We start from the raw sequence: 20,465 nt of genomic DNA on the forward strand, positions 1-20,465 counted from the left end.
TAAATTATGCATGTAATACAACTTGCTTTGAAATGATGAGTCTGATCAGAGCCTGATGGCAATTAAACTGAGTTCAGAAAGATCAGCTGTGTTTGAGAATCATCAGAACTCTTGATGTGGATGTGATCTATAGGTGTCCTAGCAACACCTACTTATCAAATTAGAAAAATACTATTCACTTCTTACAGCTAAGCTCTTGGATTCTCTCCTCAGAAGTAATTGGTGATGTTAGAGGTAATATTTTTTATTCGTGTCACCAAGGATAATAAAAATGCAGTGGAAGCTTAGAAGCTTGTATATTTACAGGATTATGACAAATGTAAGTCAAGTGGTATTTCAAACTGAAGCTAGACAGGCAAAGGCACCCAACTCTTCATGGTTAGATATTACCAGTCCTCTAGGACTGTAAAATATTAAATATTGTGATGCTGTAATCTAAACTCTTAACTTTTAAATTCTTTACAACAGGAAAATAACAACCCATGGTGCTAAATCCATATACACAATGGAGCTTGATGGAAACAAGGCAATGAAAGATTTACCTCAAGCTTTATGCACAAAAATGCAGTGTGCGGTAGTCTCTGCACTCAAGGTGCACAGGTCCACAAATGGGCAGAGAGCATACTACTGGCAGCTTCTAGCCTGAATAGTAAGAGGCTTGTGTCTTTGACTTGGCTGCAATATTTGGTATTTTGTCTTTTGTGATCTTTGTGTGGAAAATGCAATGCTTGTCTCTAGTGTCTGACCAGACTGTAAATGGAAGTGTAACAGAGTCTAGGTGCGCTTCCTCCAGGAGTGGAGGGAGGAGGTGAAAGAGTTCTGTAGAGATTCTGGTGGTACTTAAAGCATTAATTTGCATAGAATTTCTTATTTTACATTTTCAGTTTAATCCACTTCCTGAGACTTAAGGCAATCACATCTGATTTTTTTCCTCCAATGACTTTTTTTAGTACATGAGAATTGAAAAATGCCTCAGTAAATTATGCGTGTTTTCATAGCAAGGAATGCATTTCTGTTACACTTTTTCAAAGCAAATCACAAAAAATGAAGGAGAAAGATAGATGTTTGTTTTAATAGTTGGGGTTTGTTTGGTTTGAACTGGATAAGTCTGAAAATACTAGATAAAAACTGCAGATCAAATGAAAAGACTCCATAACCATTCTCCAGATTGTTCATCCAAAAACCAACCCACTACAACAAAAGTATTCTTAATTAATGTCTTCAGTTAAAGGAAAAGCATTGTGGATCTCTTAAATATATTATTAAATCTGCATTGTTTAGATAGTAGGATGGGGAAGATATTTGTGCTGAGTGCTGTGTCAAATTCGTCAGGGCATACTTTAATTCTGGTTCACTTGCTGGATTTCACAGCTATTTGTCTGGGTATTGGGGTAATTTGGAGGGTTGAGTGAAGCCAGATGACTGTAATGAACTCATTTTGTGTCTTTGACTCATTCTGGCAAAAAAAGATGCTATTTATGGGGTATTTTGTATTGTTAAGACTTCTGTTCCTCCTGTCTCTCAAACTTTCTCTGGGCCACTGTCTTTGCGCCATCACCAGTAATTACATCAAATTAATTCAGCATAATTGAGTTAATTATTAGCACTGGAGGTTAACAACATGACTTCAATTGAACCAAAGCTTTTATCCCCCTTTTCCTGAGGTTTCACAAAATGTAAACAAATCTGAATCATGGATGAAACCTGAGGCAGCTCCATTTCCATCAAGTGCTTTTGCCAGTCAGAAGAACTATCCTGCCACATTCATTCACTCAGATGGGTGTTGATAATGTGCTGTCTGCTGCAAAGGGAAAAGAATAGTGTGGCATTCTGTATCAACATCCAAGTACTTTAGGAAAAAGGAAATATTTTAATCACCTCAGAGCCATTCAGTCAAAACCAGAAAGATAGAATAATCATTAATAAAAATTCAGATATATAGAGGATATTGAACCTGGTTTAGATGATGTACATCAAAAAACTAAGACAGAAGTTCCAAAGATTCTGAGCATAGCTTTTTGAATTAGGGATGCTATAGTGAATGACTGTGTAAGACACAATCAATAGCATGATTTCTTGTTTAAGGTGGTAGTTTGGGAATCAGAAGATACAGTTTCTATTCCCAGCTCTGCTATTGACTCCTTGTGTGACTTTGCACAAACCACTTAATTTTCTGGGAGCACAGTTTTTCTCAGGTATTTTCACTCTTAGAGATCCAAGAGACTAGGGTTGCCTCTGCTTGTGCATCCATGGTCTAGGCATGGTGCAATGGGATATTTGAATCGCTGGAGTCTCGATGTATTGCAATGGATCTCTGCACTGGGACGCTAAGAATTCTGCCTTTGCCAACAGTAAAAACAAGCTTTTACCTTTAGCACCAAGGGCTAAAACTGAGATCCAACTCCCACTTTCCGCGAACTGCAGCATGTTTTTTTTAATCTATTACAGCAAGAGCTCTGAGCTGGACACTCAGATCAAGAGTTTTGGCTTGAACTTAACTCTGTAGACAATAAAACATAGACTTTTTTCCCCTAACTTCATCTCAGCCAGAGCTATAAATTAGTTGCTCGATATAGTTGGTGCGTTGTGTGTAATCAATTAAAAGCAAGCTCTGTACCTCCGAAAACAAATGTCCTGCAGAGTTCTATAGAGTGTTTTTTCTTGTATATCATTCTGGCTCAATGACAAAAATGTCCAAAAGCCAGGGGGGGAAGTTAAAATTTGAAGAATTCGTGTCCCATTTGTAGGATTTTTACCTGGCCAACAGGATATCCAGGATCTATTTTTGGTTCTGCTATTCATGTGTTATGTGGAAGATTAAGAATATTATTTAATTTCTTTCCTTCTGTCTTTTCAGGGAAAGTAGGACGAAAGATAGTTGGTTTGCATTTATACTTGAGTTCTCTGAGTTCTGTATATGGTAAGGATTATTTAACAATGGATTAATTTTCTGGGACAGACTGCAGAAGATGGATAAAAAAACTGCTTACAAGATTCTGGAACAAAGTGAAAGTGAGTCTGCTGCTGGCATTCTGAACCTAGGTTCAGATGGTATCAGGTTGGAAAGAAAGGTTGTTTTGAAAATGTGCACTACAATATTGCTAATAATGTATAACACTATAATACAGTGTTGCTAATCATGAGATGTTCTAAGCAATAGACGACAGTGGCTTTAAATTGTAGATACCTCTGCAGTTCTCAAATTTGTAAGAATTTTTTTGAAAATATTTGTTTTTTCATCTTACTACTTTAACTGATGTTAATTTAAATCTAGGTGATGATGGGGGAGGAGGAGGGAAGTTGTATTACTAACATGGAAATTCTCAACATACACTTTCTGTTCTCATCTAAATCATGTCCATGACTTTGCCATGAAAATAGATGACAAACAGCCTTCTTCCACACAAGGTGTGCTGGTGTGCGCAGATGCTCTTTTCGCACCGCAGGGAGCATTGTGCTCCTGGGAGGTCAGATCCTGTACTATAAATGGCTGCAGGTTTGTTAAAGTCAATGGAGCTGTGCTAGTGTGTTGATATTGTTAGAAGTCTGATCTATGAGTAGACTTTTAAATTTACAAAAATTTACTATTTACTATTTAGAATTTACAAAACTGTCCTCTTCCAGCATACAGCTTCTGTTTTCCTTTTGGAAACCTATATTAAATGAGAATAGGAGAGAAACAACAAGGACTGAGCTAATGTAGGCAACAACACATTTAGTCCTGCACTCAAGCAATGTGTAGGCCTGCAATTTAAATGCATTACACTAGGCAACATCTGCCATCACTATGTCAGCTGTAGTTTTAATTACTTCCCTCTTTTAATTAGGTCAAATGAAGCACTGGAATCAATTGTTAAGTAGCCTTTTCTGGAGCCAGGTACCGATTTCCTGGATGATGGACTTCATTCAACATTTTTCTTTTCATCGCAAAAGAACGTATTATAACTTTCTAAAATAACAGTATCTTACAATATGTAGAGGAGAATCGTCCCTGAAGGAATGGTGGGGGCATATGGCTCTTTCACCATGCAAAGCATGGAGAATGTACAAGGCTCGTACCGCAGCTGGCTTTGTGAAGAGCTCTCTTGTGGCATTCCACTGCAGCCAGCAAAGGTTTCTCAGGGATAAGGGTCCTTTCTCAAAAAACAGTTGCTGGGGTGGGAACTCTTTCTTTGCAATAAACCTGTTGCTAGCCAGACTTTTCCTTTGTTTTTCTGAAGAAGCAGATTCTCTTTGAGCTAGGCTAAGCCACGGAGAGTGACAGTGAAGTTTTTGGGAAAACTTGAGATATGGCTTTAAGACCTCAGAAATCTTCCTAGGATATGGCGGGCATCTGCCCACATGATTAGCTGTTGGTATGGTAACAATCCCTGATTAGTGAACTGTGCAAGTTAAAATCCCCCTTAAGAGGCTAAAGACTCCTAGACTTAAATGTTCTGTAATACTGCTGCTTATAAACATTTCTCTCATGAACAGGCATGTATTTTGCTCAAGATGTGGTGGGCCAAATTCATCCGTGGTATAATTCCACCACAGACAGCGTTTATGCCAGGGAAGGTTTTGGCTCAGATTATTACTTGGATTGAGAGCAAAGGACTGGAAGATGCTAAATTTCAGCAGGTGTGGATTTGAAATAATGAGACAGCAAGTTGTTCTTGATGCTGCTGTAAAGGATAATGTAAATTGGGAAGGACGATTACAGGGCGAACTGTAGATACTAGGGCATTGTAAAGTACTATCGTCATTAGTCTAGGGATTATGTGTGTACAGTTAGGACTGGAAAGGATGTGCTCTGGTAGATCGGTAGAATGAGAGTCATACTGGAAAGCCCTGTCATACTGCAGGTTTTATTCCCTTGTAGGCTGGATATGATGTTTGCACTAAAGGAATGTTAAGAGGTATATGTTAGGCATTCTTTGTTTAATAAAAAACTGTGGTTTTTTTTAATCTTTAGTCAATAGTGTGGTCATGGTGACTTCTTTTGCTTTTTTAAATTCTGACTCTTTACCTTCCCATTACTTTGTCCTTCTAAAAGTCCTTCTATTGAACTTTTGTACTTTTACTTTCCTAAGTAGAGCCTTTTCTGCACTAAGTGATAGCTGCTTGTTTGAATTATGTGCTTTTACCCTCTTGCCTTTTTTAAAAAAAAAAGTTGGATTGTATGCGCAAAATGAGCCTATCTTAAAGCATAAAGGTAAAATAAACTTTAACTAGTTTCAGTCCTTCCTGAATCGAGTTAGGAACCATGACAAAACCTTATGTAAGACTTACTATTCTTCCCATACTTATATGACCCATAGTTCATAGAATTAATGTTTTCATTAATCAAAGACAGCATGTTTGTGCCCTTAAAAAGAACTTTCATACCTTATGCTGCCAACTGGGTATCCATCCTTTAACAAAATTTGTGGTAGCTTGTGTTGTGCCCAATTGGAAGTTTTTAAAAAATTTGAAGCTTCAAAAAGTATTAGAAGGTGGTAAAAGCCCAACCAGAAGGTTGTTATACTAACTATCATAAAGTAGTAGGGAGAGCCATGATTGCTAAACTGGAACTAAGCACTGGAATATTTCAAAAAGGAATGAACAGGCAGTTTTGTTTTAAAGCTGATGGCACCAAGATATAACTCAATTCATATTCAGGAATGATCTCAAAGGTAAATACTTACAGATTTGGCCGTTGAGAACAAAATTCATGTTGACAGCAGTTGAACTGAGCTGGGAAGACAAAGTTCTTTTGAGACTGTGCCTTTCAGAATTTTCTTTGAGCCAGGAGAAGTCATTGTCAGGAGAAAAGAGTAAGTAGAGAAGTTTGAATTGCATCTAAACTAGGGAGATTCCTACCTTCCCATTGCTGCCTGAACTTGACATTTAGTGAGCATGCTCCAAAGAATATTACTCTAATTAGTCTGAGCATGCTTATTTATTATCCAGAACAGGGTAATCTGGTCTCAGCGTGGGCAGCATGTTTCCTCACTGGTGTTAGATTGCAAAAGTCTCAATGTTTTATTTGCTGTGTTTGATGTATTGCATGTCTCTGCTTTGTGATACCAAACAAGAGTGTAAAGCAAAACACTTGCCCTGTGGCTTTGGTTAATTTATATAAGTGATCTTCATCATGGCAAGAATTTGATATCTTTTTATGGCCAAACCCCAAAGCTTTTGTGCCTTTTTATAATCCTGTTGATTTATGTCTATATTTAGTTTTCCCTTACCATACAGATCTTTTAAGCTTTTACTCAGACCCTAAGAAAAACACATTATAGGTCTGATGTCCGGTTGCCTTAAAGTATACCATATTAGCAGTAAAGGGATCATAAAGTGAGTGCAAATACAAAATATAATCTACATTTGATCTGTAAGAAAACTGTGCTTCTCAGAGCCTGAAAATATGAATCTCTTATGTGCTGAGCATGCTAGGCTACCAGGTCTGCTCAGATCTCTTTGTTCAGTACCTTCCTGTATTTTCGGGGTTTGAGACCAGAAGGAAAACTAGATTATACATTTTGACTCTGTGTAAAGTGATATTAAAACTTGACCCAGGAAACTGCATTGTCAGACAACTTGTGTTAGACAGCACATCTGTGCTTTACAGGTCCTAGGCTGCATGCTGATTGCCAGGACAGTTCAACTGTGTGAAGCTCTTTCTTTTTTGTCCTTTACAATGGACTTTGAGTAGTAGGTTGAGGGCTGGATGAATTGCTATGATAGAGGCAGCCCATATCTTTTTTTTTAAATGTGGATGAACAGAATGAAATGGAGCTGTATTCTACTTGCAGCAGGAAAGTTACTTTTTGCCTTTTATTAATAGTTTCCTTGTTTATACAGTTAGGGATCACTCAATTTTTTTTTTTGCACAGCAACTCACGGGGAGCTGATGTTCAGTTGCTTGTTCACTAGGACTGTCTAGTTCTTTTTTCAGAACTATTCCTTCTAGGTTATGGTTCCCTATTGTGTAGGTATAACCTGCACTGAGTTTATATAATGTTCAGGTGTATTAAAGCACAACTTTGGACCCAGCTTATCCAGAAATTTACCACATTCTCTCTGATTGCCCTGTTGTTATGTACAGCTCTAGCAATCTTTGTCATCCTCAAGTTTTACCAATTATAATTTTATATTTGCAGGGAGGCAACTGCTGATAGTGTTGAAGAGCATTAGGCCTAATACTGATGCTATAGAACTGCATGAAGGATGTCCAACCAATGGTGATTCCTTGTCAACAAACAGATCTTTGAGATCTGTCATTTAGCCAGTTCTTAATCCCCTATATGCTCTACTACTATTGTGTAAAGCTAACTTTACACTGCAGGGCTGTGCCCCCAAAATGTGCTGCTGTTACACTGTCATTTGACACTGCTTCTCTGCCTCATGCATCAATCAAAGCATAAAGCAGAGAAGAACAGAAATAGAAGTGAACAGAACAAGACTGGCTATCATCATTCATGCAATAGAACTTTACAGGTCATATTTAAAAAGGACAAAATCCACAACAATGACAGGCCAGAGCTCGTCAGAAGCGATCATATCAAAACAGCAGATCTTAATAAAAGCCCAGCATGCTGGAGAGGTTTTCTTAGAAAGTGACTTCAGCATTGTACATGCTCACCCATACACGAGAAGGGGTATATCTACAGGGCAGGCCGTTGCCCAGGGCTGCAAAATATTCAGTAGCTCTGTGAGTGAATGTGACTTGGTAGGGACGAACATTTGCTAGTTTGCCTAGGGCAGCAGAACCCATAGAGCTGGCCTTGAACACAGTGCACTAGTCACTCTCCTGTGACCTACTAGGGAATAAAGAAAATACATTACAGTGTAATAACCAGAGAAGGCAGTTAGTTCACTGAAACTGGTAACGTCTGCCATTCTGCTGCAATGAGTTGTAAGTGTATTTAAGAAGTTAGAGCCCAGAGTCATAGGCCTTTCCTATATTTACCAGCTGGGAACCTGTGAAACCTGGAAGGGAGAACTGATGTAGCCAAATACTAAGACAAAAGAGTAAGAATCCTTCTGAGTAGCAGCAGTCCACTTGGGTGTCTTCCTGGACTGATGGCAAAACACGAACCAAGAAGATTGATGGTTAGAGAGGTTTCAAGAGGCTTCCAATTTCATTCTTATTTTGGCAGTTTGATTATTACTTTTCTGTGCAGAAAATTTTACCATCTCATTTTGCACAAATACCACTTTTGGAATCTGTATTCATACTAATAAAAGCAGCTCCAGTGAAGGCATAATGAGTCAGGTTACAGAACTTGGCTATGAATTTTTAATAGTAAGTTCAGTAGTGATTTTTTTTCCTTGCAGAGTCTGTTGGACACTTCAAGGAAGACAAATAATTTTGGCACCTTAGATAACTGTGTAAGATGTTCAAAGTTCAACACCGAATTCCTAAGATACCTAAAATAACATAGGTTTGAAAAAATACTCTTTCTCTGCTGTTTTATAAGTACTTATACTGCTGGGAATATTCTGAAGCATCTTCCTAATTAAAACTAAACTAATGCTACTCAATAGATGCTTTGCATTTGTTTTTCTTCAATTAATTTTTTTTACAGGGTTTGTTTGCTTAATTGTAATTTGCAAAATTCACCGTACTTCTCAGCAAATTTTACGGTTGAGTCCAAACACAGCCTGCTAACACCCAAGGAGATGGTATGGGTTTGGGTTTTTTTTTGAGAAATTTATTCTTGAACATGCAGTGTGATCAACTTACATAACAGACAATTTGGAGCAAGAGCCTGGAGCCAGCTGCAAACACTGGTACCAGCTTTTGGATCCCACAGGTACCTTCAGTAACACAAGAACAAACAGTAAAAAATAGTACCAAACGGTTCTATCTCTCCATTTTTAGTTTCTTTTCCCTCCAACTTCTGTTTTGTGTGCTTGGCTTTGTGTGGGATGGCAATGGTCAATGGCAATGCATTCCCCAGCAGAGAACCCAGTTGTAAAGATAAGTTTATCATGAAAGATGGTTCGGTGGTCAGAATGCTGAGGCAGTCTGTGGGAATCCAGCTCCATTCTGCTGAGTACTACTTAGTGTTTGGTATTCACCACCTTAGGACCTTTGTTGCCCTGTGGAAGTGAGTATGTGTCTCACCTGACTACAGTGACCTGGCGAGGCAGTGTTCCAGGCTAGCTTTATATCAGTCAAGTGGCCAAATTAAGTGAAATCCAGGCCTGTCTTGGTTCCTCATTGTTAAAAATGGACATAATACTACTGTGCTACTTTACTAGGATACTGTAAAATCAATACTTTAAAGATTATGAGGTTTGACTAGGACAGAAAATCATAAATTCCCGAGTTAGAGTTCTAAAGATGTGTTTTCTTATTACTTGAGAGTATTACATCTCCAGCTTGTATATTGGGAGGAAGAGAGGGAAGGGAGAGCCAACCTATAAACAGCATCAGCTTTTGCAGTCCTTTAACACATCGAGTCTCTGAAGCCCAGCTTTGGTGGCTGTTTAACTCTAGTCCAAAGGGACTGAGAATATTAACTGTTGAATCATAGGGATTTGCTTGAAGAACAGTCACAATAGCAGAAAAAAACCATCCGAGAGCAGTGGCATAGTGTCATATCAGTATCATCATGTGTTCAGCTATACACTGGGTCAATTGACAAGCTTGCTAATGCAGAGTGTAAGATTAATTGGCTTTGGTCAGCCTTTACTTCACTATGTGAATATGATTATCAGGAATGTAAATCATTATGCAATGCAGAGAAATGCCACAATAGTCTCAGTGTCTCCTTTCATACTTGCCTCTCTTTAAACAGGGCTTTATCTAAATGCAGATGTGATTTCAGCCTTCTGATTAGGACATTATACAGTCATCCATTCCAGAAAAGCACAATTAGTGGATTACTTTATTTCTGACTCAACAGTTCCTGGTTTAGATAGTTTGTTTGTTGTGCTATGCATGATATTTAAGTTATCAGAAGGAGATTTACATTATTAGTCAGGATTATAGCCAGATTTTGTGAGGTTGAGGGTTTTTTCTTGGCAGATAAAAATGGTAACATCCGTGGGATTTGAGGGGGGATGTTTTTAGAACAAAAGGCAATAGTGCAGATTCTTACTATGCTTCATTGTCCTTTTTGTGCCAAGTAAGGGGCAAATTACAGTTACTATGCAAATTCTCCAAAATCTTGGGGTATACAAGTGCAGAGTTTAGCCTTACCTGTTTTCAGGATCTATTCACAAGTTGTACTTGTACGGTGCCCCAGTATCTTAGAACTTAATAGTGGGTCAGGTCATAAGATTATTTCTCATTAAACAGCCATTTTACCAAAATAGCCATAAAGTTTTCCATGTACTATGGTAGATTTCCAGTGAAGTTTTCACTGGAAATGATATTGCAAACACTGTGAAGTTACATGCTCAGAAAAGTACAGATCTTTGGTGATAAACTTCCCTGTGAAGTTTACCCATGTCACAAAACTTGTGGCATTTTTGCAGCTATGAATCTGTCAGAACTCAGGATGATTTTTTTTTTCTTTCAGTATGGGAGCCTCATACAGTATATGTTTGATAACTAGACCTGGTGAAAACTTCAATCTTCAAATCTATTAGAAAGTCCAGTATTTGTGGGAAGGTGAAGGATTTTTTTTCTGAAATTCATCAGTGTAAATGTATTTGTAACAAGATTTGGATTCAACAGCTCATCATTTTCCTGTGAAAAATTATGCAGTGGAAAACTCCTAATTATCTGTAGTGAAACAACATTTTCAATTCCATTGATCAGTTTTAATCCTTCCATATTCATATGTTTATGTGACTCTGGTTTCTTGCTCTCTCACATAGCTTATTTTCTTTATGCTGAAGCAAGCTGTCCTGTACATTCCCAACACATGAAGGATCTTTGCTTTTGTGACAGGAAATCTATGGCACCACTTAGGTTTAATTAGAGCACAATGACATATGATGAGTTTACACATCAAAGCCTGAAACAACTCAACAAGTTGGCTCTAGTCCCAAAGTATATTTTGGGATCTGTATTGAATTGGGATGTTTCACTGTATTTAGTGTTAATATGTGAAATACAGGGTCAGGTTCTTAGGGTCAGTGGAACTATACCAATTCTTACCAGCTAAGGATCTAGCCCAAAAAACCTGTATGTAAAGTTAAATTTAGATTCAAATCAACATGAATCCAACTGCATATTCTAGATTTCTGTACTGGATGATAAAAAACCGTATTCCCATAGGTTCTGTGTAAGTAACAAGTTGAATCCTATGCCCAGTTCTAATTTGTACTGAGTTCAGAGAGTTGAATATAGACCCAGGACATATTTTAATCTGCCACATAGTGGAGTGAGGGGTTAGCTTACATCTGGGTGCACAGATGGTCTTTACATTCTGCTCACTTGTAGCACTACTTATGTGTTGGTAAGTCACAGTCAGTGATGAGTGCCCTATCACTTATGTAAATGAAGCTCTTCATCTCATATCTTTAACATGTATGGGGGTTTATAATTTTAAGAAGTAGGACTTATTACTGAAGCAATTTTTTCCTTCCATAAATGCTTTTCATTAAATAAGGGAATTTTGACATTTCACAGATACTTTTTTTTCTGTATTTTATTTCAGGAAAGCTTAATTTGAGATATAGTATCCAGATCCCAACTTTGTCTACACTCAAGGTTACGGAATGGGTCTGGTTTTGTCTTACTAATCTACATTTGTGCATATTACATAAAAGATAAAACCCCCCTCACTTCTGTATGGAGAATGCAAAAATGATGATAACGGCAAACACAATTTAAGCTGGGGTTTTTATAGAGTTCATCCCTTATTTTCAAATACCCACTTTTCCTGTGGTTATTGGACTGCTTTAGTATTTTGAGACACTGTACTCGCAGGAGACTAGACTATTTTAAGAACAAAAGTGCCATGTGTTCAAAGTGTGGCATTTAGTTTAACTGTATAGTAATGATGAATGCCCAGCCTTTGCGTTAGTCTGGTGAGGCAGCATGTCTCAAGCATTCACCTTCAAGGCACAGTTGTTTCCCTGTGGACCCTTTCTGTAACATGTGGAAGGCCGCCATCCTCTGCTGACCGTGTTAGCATTGCTCCCCATGTCAAGTCATGGGCTGTGGGGCACAGCAAAGAAGTCAGATGTCTTCAGATATTCTTGTATGTGAATTGCCCAACTCAGCATGTAGCTGTTTGGGTTCTAAACAAAAAACTAGCTGTATTAAAACTTGAATTTCAGAGTTGGAGAATATGTACAACTGCCACTGAAGGAAGGAGAAAAGGAAAACATCGGTTGGAGCCAAAGATACCCTGTGTGAAGCTGGTCTAGTGTGTTTCTGTGCCTCGTTTCCTATTGACGAGAGCAGCCTACAGTCTCAGAGTGGTGTTCTATATCAGGTAATAAAGATTCAGAAATACGTAAAAAAGCTACATAGATGTCTGTGGGTGCAGCACCTCTAAATAGTAATCCTTAAGCTTCAGTAATTTTTTGTAACACATGCTAGAAAGTGCTTTATTCTCCAGAAAAGTGACTTGATTAATCAGGCTTTAAATGACTGACAGATAAAGCACGTTGACAATCACTGGGCCATTAACATGGCATATTTTTTTTGATTTCTGGCATGCCTTGTAACTATTTTCTGGTTTTCATTTTCCTTCTTTTTATAACTGCATTTGTTCAGGCAGTTCTTGTTCAAATGTATGGGTAAAACAGAAATATAGAGTTAGATACACAGAGGACATCCAAACTTTATTTAAAAGGTCTTTCTTTCCCTAGGTAATCTCATATGGTAAAAATTTCAAGGCTACCAAAGGCAGGCAACATGTATGTTACAGTACTCTTTAACTTCTTATGAAAGAAAAGTAAATCTAGATATTGATCAAAAAATAAAATCCTCACATCCCAGTTCCTCTGAAAAAGACAAACATTGACATCTTCTATAAATTGAATATTGTTGTGACAGAATCCCTTGAACTATCAGTATGTGTCAAGAATATTACTCAGTCTACATATATCGTTTTCAGTTTTGTCACCTGTAGTACTAAATGCCAGGGGAGAACTGAAGGAGGGGATTTAGCATGATGTTTGTATAGTAAATGTTTCTGACAATGTATAGTGTAAATTGGCAACCCCAAAATACTTTAATTAAAAAGGTAATATCAGTTGAATGGTAGGGGAGAAAGAGCCAGGTGTCATGTGAAACTAAATATCCTAATCAGGAAAGGAAAGCCAAAGCAAAGGCATTTGCATAACACAACAAGACAATTTTCAAAGTTTCATTTGTGTTATCACTGACATGTAGTAGGGGTATACAGAGATCTCGCTGAACTGAGTGCTAGGAAGAAGCTGAAGGAGGATACCAGAATCTATTTTGAAAGTCCATTTGTATTAGAAGAGTTCCTAAGAAAACAACTTCAGAAAAGAACTGAAGGAAGGAAGTTAGTGTTGAGAGTGATATGAATGGTGGAATGAAAGGTGTATGTTGGAAATACGCCCCCAGCGTGCTCTGCTGGAAGAGAAGACCTGGGATTGAGCCCCATGTTGCAGTTAGAAAAATAACAACATGTACATATACCTGCTTGAGGTACCTGTTGAGGCCTTCAACGCTTGGAAAGTAAGTCAGATGGGGTGTTATACCATGAAGTGTCCAGTAGGCCAAAACAAAACCTGAGAGCCACTCTGAAACAAACTCTTTTACTTTGTTTGATATTATATTATATATTATTGCCCCATCATTGGAAGTGTTCAAAGCCCCATCAGGTCAGATGGGGCTTTGAGCAGCCTGATCTACTGAAAGATGTCCCTGCCTGTGGCAAGGGGGTTGGACTAAATGATCTTTAAAGGTCCCTCCCAACCCAAACCATTCTATGATTATATTTCTGATTTCAAAATAGGACACGGACTTGGACACATCCTACCTAATTTAGGCTTGTAACTGCAGGATCTATACTATAATTCTTGTTTTTCTATTCCTTCTTTGTTCAATGGAGAGAAGAGCAGGGAGTAATTCAGTCTATATATTATTTGAGTCACATTTTGGAGTTACTTATCTTTCTACTGGTGGGAGGGGGAATGCAGGGATCTCTCTACTGACTATCAAGAGTATAACCACCTCCTGTACTCAAATGCCAAAGTGAAATGAATCCAAACCAAAAAATGCATGGAGCTGATGCCCAGCATAGGTTTCATTGCAAAGAGAAAATGGTATTTTAGAGAAAAAAGATTGGAGGAAAACAAGAGATGAACATTTTGAAACCTGGGGGTATTCTGATCTGTATTTTAAGCTGAACTTTTTAGGTAAAGCCATAATTAGCATATCTTGTGCTTGAAAAATGAGCTAGCAATTGAACTAGTCAGACTGAAGTCATTTTGAAAAGTCAGCTCTTGGTCTATATTTCTGAAGTTTTGTAACATCTTTCTGCCCCATGTATGGTTTTTTTGGACAGTATTCAGTTCCTGTAGTGTGTGAGACTGAATGACATTTATTAATCAAATACGAAAAGAAACAGAACTGGAACCAAACAAGCAGAATGAAAAGATTGCAGCAGCGGTATAGAGCCAACTTATTGCCCTCATGATGGAAGAATGGTTTTCTAATTGTTCGTGAAAGCTAATGGAAACCATATTTTGGCTGTTAGTAATTCTCAGGAGGGATCATTGTGAAGTCTTACCTCATCTCATACTTTACTGATAGAACACACCAAGTAGTCAAGAGCAGACACACCCCATGTGTGCTCAAAGTGCAGAAAACCACTGGTCAGTTCTAGGTACTAGAGAAAGATGGGACTCTTCAGGGGTGAGGGAGCTTTACTTGGCACATCATTGACCTGTCAGAGGCCAGTGCAGATTTACCTTCGTTATGGCATGTCAATTGTGGCAGGAGTGGATAATTGGCAGAGGGTAAAGGTTACGATGACAGAATCCAGGAGCCAACTAATTAAATTTTCTTGCCCACCAGACATCATGATATCGCACTCAACCATGTTGAGAGAAGGGGGTGTTTGAAAATTTACTCCAGTCAACATCATCTACTACTGAGTCACCTGTAACTAGAAATCAGAAATGTCACTTTTTGCATTTTGTCCATGGAATCTTTCCTAAATGTTATACCATTTCAGTCCTGAAGATCTTTATTCCAGACTTTAGTAATAACAACTAAATCAAAGTTGTTATCTTAAATGTTGAATTTGATCCACCTTTTGTCTTTCCATGATGTGTATTAGTCCTTGTTGCACTGGGTGGGGCACTACCAGCACAATACAAAACAACAGGATTTCCAGTTGCCATATTTGACATTGGCATCGCCCATTTATCCATCTTGGGCATGGCCTTTGTCTACTTTTCTTTCCAAGATCCCCTAGATAGGCAGTCATTAGCCTATGATTAATTAAGGAAGTGACCGAGCTGAATCTTGTGCAGGTAGCTGACAAGCTGTGTTGTATTAGCTCCAATGGAAAGTCATCACAGCCATTATAGTGGTGTTTGCAGAGCTTGGGGTCCAACAGCCTTTTTTGATTGGTTAGGGTTTTTTATAACGTTGTGTACAGAATCAGGGTGAACAGCACCATACACGGATCCTTCAGCTCACTGCAATGACAAAAAATGTGGCATACTGATAATGAACGTCAAATTGGGATTTTTGTAACTTTTATGGGTATTTTTCACTAGGGAGTTAGTCACTGTGATCAGCATTTGGTTTGGAGTACTGTTTGTCATAAATCTGTATACTTTGGGGAAAAGGGCTTTGCTTGTTGAAAGCATTGCTTAAGTGATTTTGAGTAAAGTCATAAATGAACTACACAAACCCATTTCAGAAGTGAGGAAAGATATCAGTATAAATAAGCAGGAAAGGGATCCTGACATAAGTTCTTCAAAGGTTTATGCCTATTAAGCCTATTAGATATCTTAGAATTAGTTTTAATAATTTACATCATCAGCTCTTAAGATAGTAACCCTGTTAAGTACTTCCTTAAGACAGTCATCTTTTTCCCTTGGAGGCTAGAAAGCTTTCTGAAGTGTCATCAGAGCCTTTCTTAGGGGCTTCCGTAACACCCATCAGCTGTGACTCACTATGTTTCTGCAGGTCCTTAAAAAAATAGTGTTATAAAACTTGCCTATAAAACAGTTGATATCAGCTGAGCAGGTGGTGAGCTATATTGTGTGCTCTATTAGTCTACACAAAAACAGGCTCATATTACTGTCACCTCCTCCCCATTCCCATCCCACCTGTTTGGCTCATCTGCCTCATTCTGCCTCATCTTATGACTTGTCATTAGTCTGCCTTGTAAATTCTTTGTGGCAGAAAATTTTCATTAGATATGTATGTATATATAGTACCTACCATGATAGAGCCTGAACCCTTGACTGAAGAGTATGGGCACAATTCCAATAAGGATAATAATGCTAATATTACAAGGCTCTTTCTCACACATTTTCTGTAGACAAGAAGCTCTGCCACAGAAACAGCTCCCTCTCTTTTTACAAGGTGTTACTTTTGACAAAAGATAGTTAGATTCAAAAGATCAATATAGCATAGATTTCACCCAATCTTTCGGTGATGAACAGGAAAGAAAACAATACCATGAGGTGTTCAGGTATGACTTTGCTTTACTCATGGCACAAAACCACAGTACAATGTTGTAGAGGCCCATTCCTCAAGAATAAGACACATTCTTGTTTTTGTTGTAGAATTCTTTATTTTTTTTCACGTAGAAGAATCATACTTTGTGCCTAAAATATTAAAGATTTTCAGTGACCTTTGCTACTGTAAATCAGCATAGCTCGTGTTACTGCTATAGAGGTATGCTAATTTATATCTACTTACTTATAGACTGAGATGGAATTTTGTTTTACTGAAAATACAGATTACAATAGTACATATGCCATTATGATGGGCATTTTATAGGTACATAATGAGGAGATTTTCCCCATTGCAAGAAGAGCTAGTCTATGCAAATATACAGCCCAGGTATGCGATAGCTGTGGTGTTCTATTCTGAAATAAATTTGGCTGAAGGACTTAAATTACTTAAGAAAAAGGAAAAAAATATTCCAAATGATGAGTAAGTATCATAACGGGTGCTAAAATAATGTCATACACCTACTTCATCATTCAGTTACTTACTTATTATGTTTATTCTTAAGAATAATGATGTAAAAATGTTTTTTCCCAAATGTTAATTTAGTTCTCTGCAGATGGTAACCATCTGTTAAATGACAAGCCATTTACAGTATTTGATTAGCACTTTATATAGCTTGGATGGACTTATTGTTACAATATGTAAGTATAGTTATGGAGGTGAAAGTTGTTAGATATGTTCTTTTCCTGTTGCTGCTACCAAAAAAATTGAAAATTTCAAACCTATCAATATTTTTGCCTGTCTTCTCCTATATTTATACATGTTATTTCAAGTTAAAGCCTGACATTCATAGGCCAGTTCACAAGGTATTCTTGAGAGAATGGCAATACTAGGAAATATTGTTAAATTCCAACACCACTTGTAGCAATTATGAGTGTCCTCATTCTACAATGTCATCATGCGGATGGACTCTTATGGATGTTCAAGGAAAGCACTGGAAGCTCAAATGAATCTAGGAATCATGGCTTATCAAGTGGAAAGCTCCCTCAGGGCTGCGATACAGCTTTGTATATATAGCAGCTTACACGGTGGGTCTTTTTTAAACTAGAAAAAAACTTAATATTGCAATACACCTTAAAATTACCATCATAAAGTGATCTTCTTGTATGAACTGCATACTTTTGTATTCTAATACCTTGATCAATGACAACTAACCCCCATGTGTCCATAAGCTAAGCAAGTTCTGATTAATTTCATATTGTGTTTTCTTCCAAAGTTTCTTCAAGTTATGCTGCTAAACCTTAATTCTGGCCGTTTTCATTGTTGTAAAATTATTTTACACTTTTATTTGTGTTTTAATAAAATTCACTAGGTATTTTGATTTGTGTTTTTTATTTTCAACAGCTAAAAAATGGCCCCACTACCGAATGCTGAATTAGTTCAGAACTCTTTGCAGTTATATCGTTACCTGCTTCGATGCTGTAAGCAACTTCCTGAAGAGAATATTCGCCAGCATTACAGACATGCAGTCAGGCAGGTGAGAAACAGATTTTTTTTCTGTTGGTGGAATTCAGTGTTGTGGGGTTTTTTTTGTTTTTCTCTTCCTACAGTTTGGACCAACTTTTTATAACTCTTGGCACTTAAAAAATTATTATCCTGCAGGCTTGAAACATTAGTGGATTTGAAGGATTATACCGGGAGTATGTGAAGGAGCATTTCTTTTTGTTTGCTTTGAATGTGAAACCTATTTTCCTTGGCTTTCATCTCTAATTCTTGTGTTAGTCAAGAGTGAACAATCATTCCTTACTCACCTAAATACATCTTTTACGGTGAAACTTAGTGGTTCCTTGTCGGTCATTTTTTTTAATACATATATCCCACTCCCAGCACCCCCCAGCTGGGTAAATCTCATCTAATTGTTCATATGGAAGTAACTTCATGCCTTTGATCATACCTGTTGTCCTGTGTCTTTCTAGTTTTAACGTACCAGACAATTTCAGTTGTTGTTCTGAATTGACGTTGTCTGGGTTTTTTGCTGACAATGTATGAAAGGAGTAAAGTACTTAACATGAAACTGTATTTGACAAGACTTGTTATGGAAATAGCACAGCCAGGTGCTACAATGTGTATTCTTACCTTTTCAGATCAACAGTTTGTTTGCATCATATATTTTCTTTGAGGTTTAAAAGTGATCCTTATTTTGACAACTGTTGTGTTAAGTTGGCTAGTCGGTGTAACGCTTTGAATGTTGCAGAGTTTCAAAGTTCATGCTGATGAAGACAACCCTGAGCGAATCCAGCAGATTATTAAGAGAGCCATTGAAGATGCTGACTGGGTCATGAGTAAAGTAAGTGCATTGAATTGTCTAAGTTTTGCCTCTCAGTTCAGAGCAAAGAAGAAAACATCCTAAAGCAAGTTAGGAACAGCAAACTGTTCCATTGTCCTGGATGTTGAAGTGTCTGGGTGAAAGGAAATACCTAGCCCCTAGGGATTTATGATCGTGATAGTTCTTGTTTAAAAATTCTTCTTTGTCGATATAAACTTAAGTGTATTTTTTTAGAACCACTGATGCTTTAAGTTGGTCTCTGTATAAATCTATGTTTTCATGAAGAATTAAATTTCAGCAGTGGTGGCTAGTATAACTCTATAATAGAGGAAGAAAACAACAATATTTTGCAAGCCATAGTGTGTTGATATACATCAGCTGCTTTCCTAACAGGAATCTATCCTCTCTTAGTCAGTTCATGTAAACTCCCAGAACAATTTTTTTTTTTCCCCCTCAAATCTTGCCTGTGGCTGCGCAAATCAGGGTTAGACAACATAGTGGCACAATTGTGGTAATTGGTTTACTTGTGCTGTAGTTATCACCCAGTGGATACGCCTCTTTACTATCACAGCACTGAAAGATACCACTCAAACTGGTTTCTTAAATAAAAGAATGAAGATTGTTTACCCTTAGACAGCTGAGAGTCACCTGGATTTCCTTGGATTTAAGTCTGGTTGGGGAGCATGATACGTTAACATGGATTTCTCGGAGTATAATGAAACAAGTCAAAAGTTCAGCTTGCTCTAAATATCTGTGATTTAATTTACTAAATGACTGTTAAGTCCTTCTTTGTGCCAGCGCATGAAATCCAAATGAGAATTGTTACAGGAGCAAGCACAGATTAGTCATAGATTATAAAATTATAGCAGTAGCCAAATCCCAGCAGTTACAGCCTAGTAAATAACTGTCTGTGCCTGAATCTGATTTTATTCTCCCTACAATTATGAAAAGCCTCATTCTGATTCTGCTACAGAGACTGTAGTCTGCTTCATTGGAAAACTGGTAATTGAACTGTGTGAGAGAAGGATTGGATTCACAGTGCCTGCCAAGAAGCATTATTTTATACTGTAGAGGGAAAGCCTATCAAATTTCCATCTAACTTAAAGGAAACTGAGATAATTTTATGTAGATCGTGAAGAGGGTTGTAAATCCTTGTCAGTATGAACTGTTATTTTTAGTTATGTGCTCTTTCCCACAAATAATTGTTCTTTCTTTTTTCTTTTTTTTAGTATAAAAAACAGAAGTAGAAGAGGAATGATGAAGACAAGAATGTCGTTGGTAAACATCCTTAGAGGACTTGCAGCCAAGCCCAGTACTATATTATAGCTATTGCCTGGAGTTTTCTCTTAGATAATACAAATACAATAATTTATATCTCATTGGGATGTCATGAAGCTAAATTAATATTTCTGAAGCTATTTGAGTCTGTAGATTAAAAGGCACAGACTAGGTTCAAAGTATTAGCTTGTATAATCACAAACTTTAGCTTAAAGCCCAAACTTGCCTAAGATTTAGTAACACAGAGAGCTTTCCAGGAAAACTTACTGAGAATAAAAATGTAATGGAGTACAAGTCATTAACGAATAATAAATA

At 37.5% G+C, this 20,465-nt stretch overlaps 1 protein-coding gene across 49 annotated transcripts in view; it reads left to right on the plus strand.

The window, feature by feature from the left end:
- The window catches only part of LYRM9 (LYR motif containing 9), a 42,559-nt gene extending 22,308 nt beyond the window's left edge, over window positions 1-20,251 (plus strand). For 23 of the 49 annotated variants that reach the window (XM_075168249.1, XM_075168253.1, XM_075168256.1 and 20 more), the window contains 4 exons: window positions 12,208-12,365; window positions 17,951-18,083; window positions 18,801-18,893; window positions 20,102-20,251. In XM_075168249.1, the coding sequence (XP_075024350.1) occupies window positions 17,958-18,083; window positions 18,801-18,893; window positions 20,102-20,119 (237 nt within the window). In that variant the 5' untranslated portion in view covers window positions 12,208-12,365; window positions 17,951-17,957 and the 3' untranslated portion in view covers window positions 20,120-20,251. The other 26 variants (XM_075168288.1, XM_075168283.1, XM_075168284.1 and 23 more) reach the window with 4 other exon arrangements.
- The last annotated feature ends 214 nt before the right edge of the window (window positions 20,252-20,465 follow it).

This window comes from Calonectris borealis, chromosome 19 (genome assembly GCF_964195595.1).
Source record: "Calonectris borealis chromosome 19, bCalBor7.hap1.2, whole genome shotgun sequence".
Taxonomy (NCBI): Eukaryota; Metazoa; Chordata; class Aves; order Procellariiformes; family Procellariidae; genus Calonectris; species Calonectris borealis.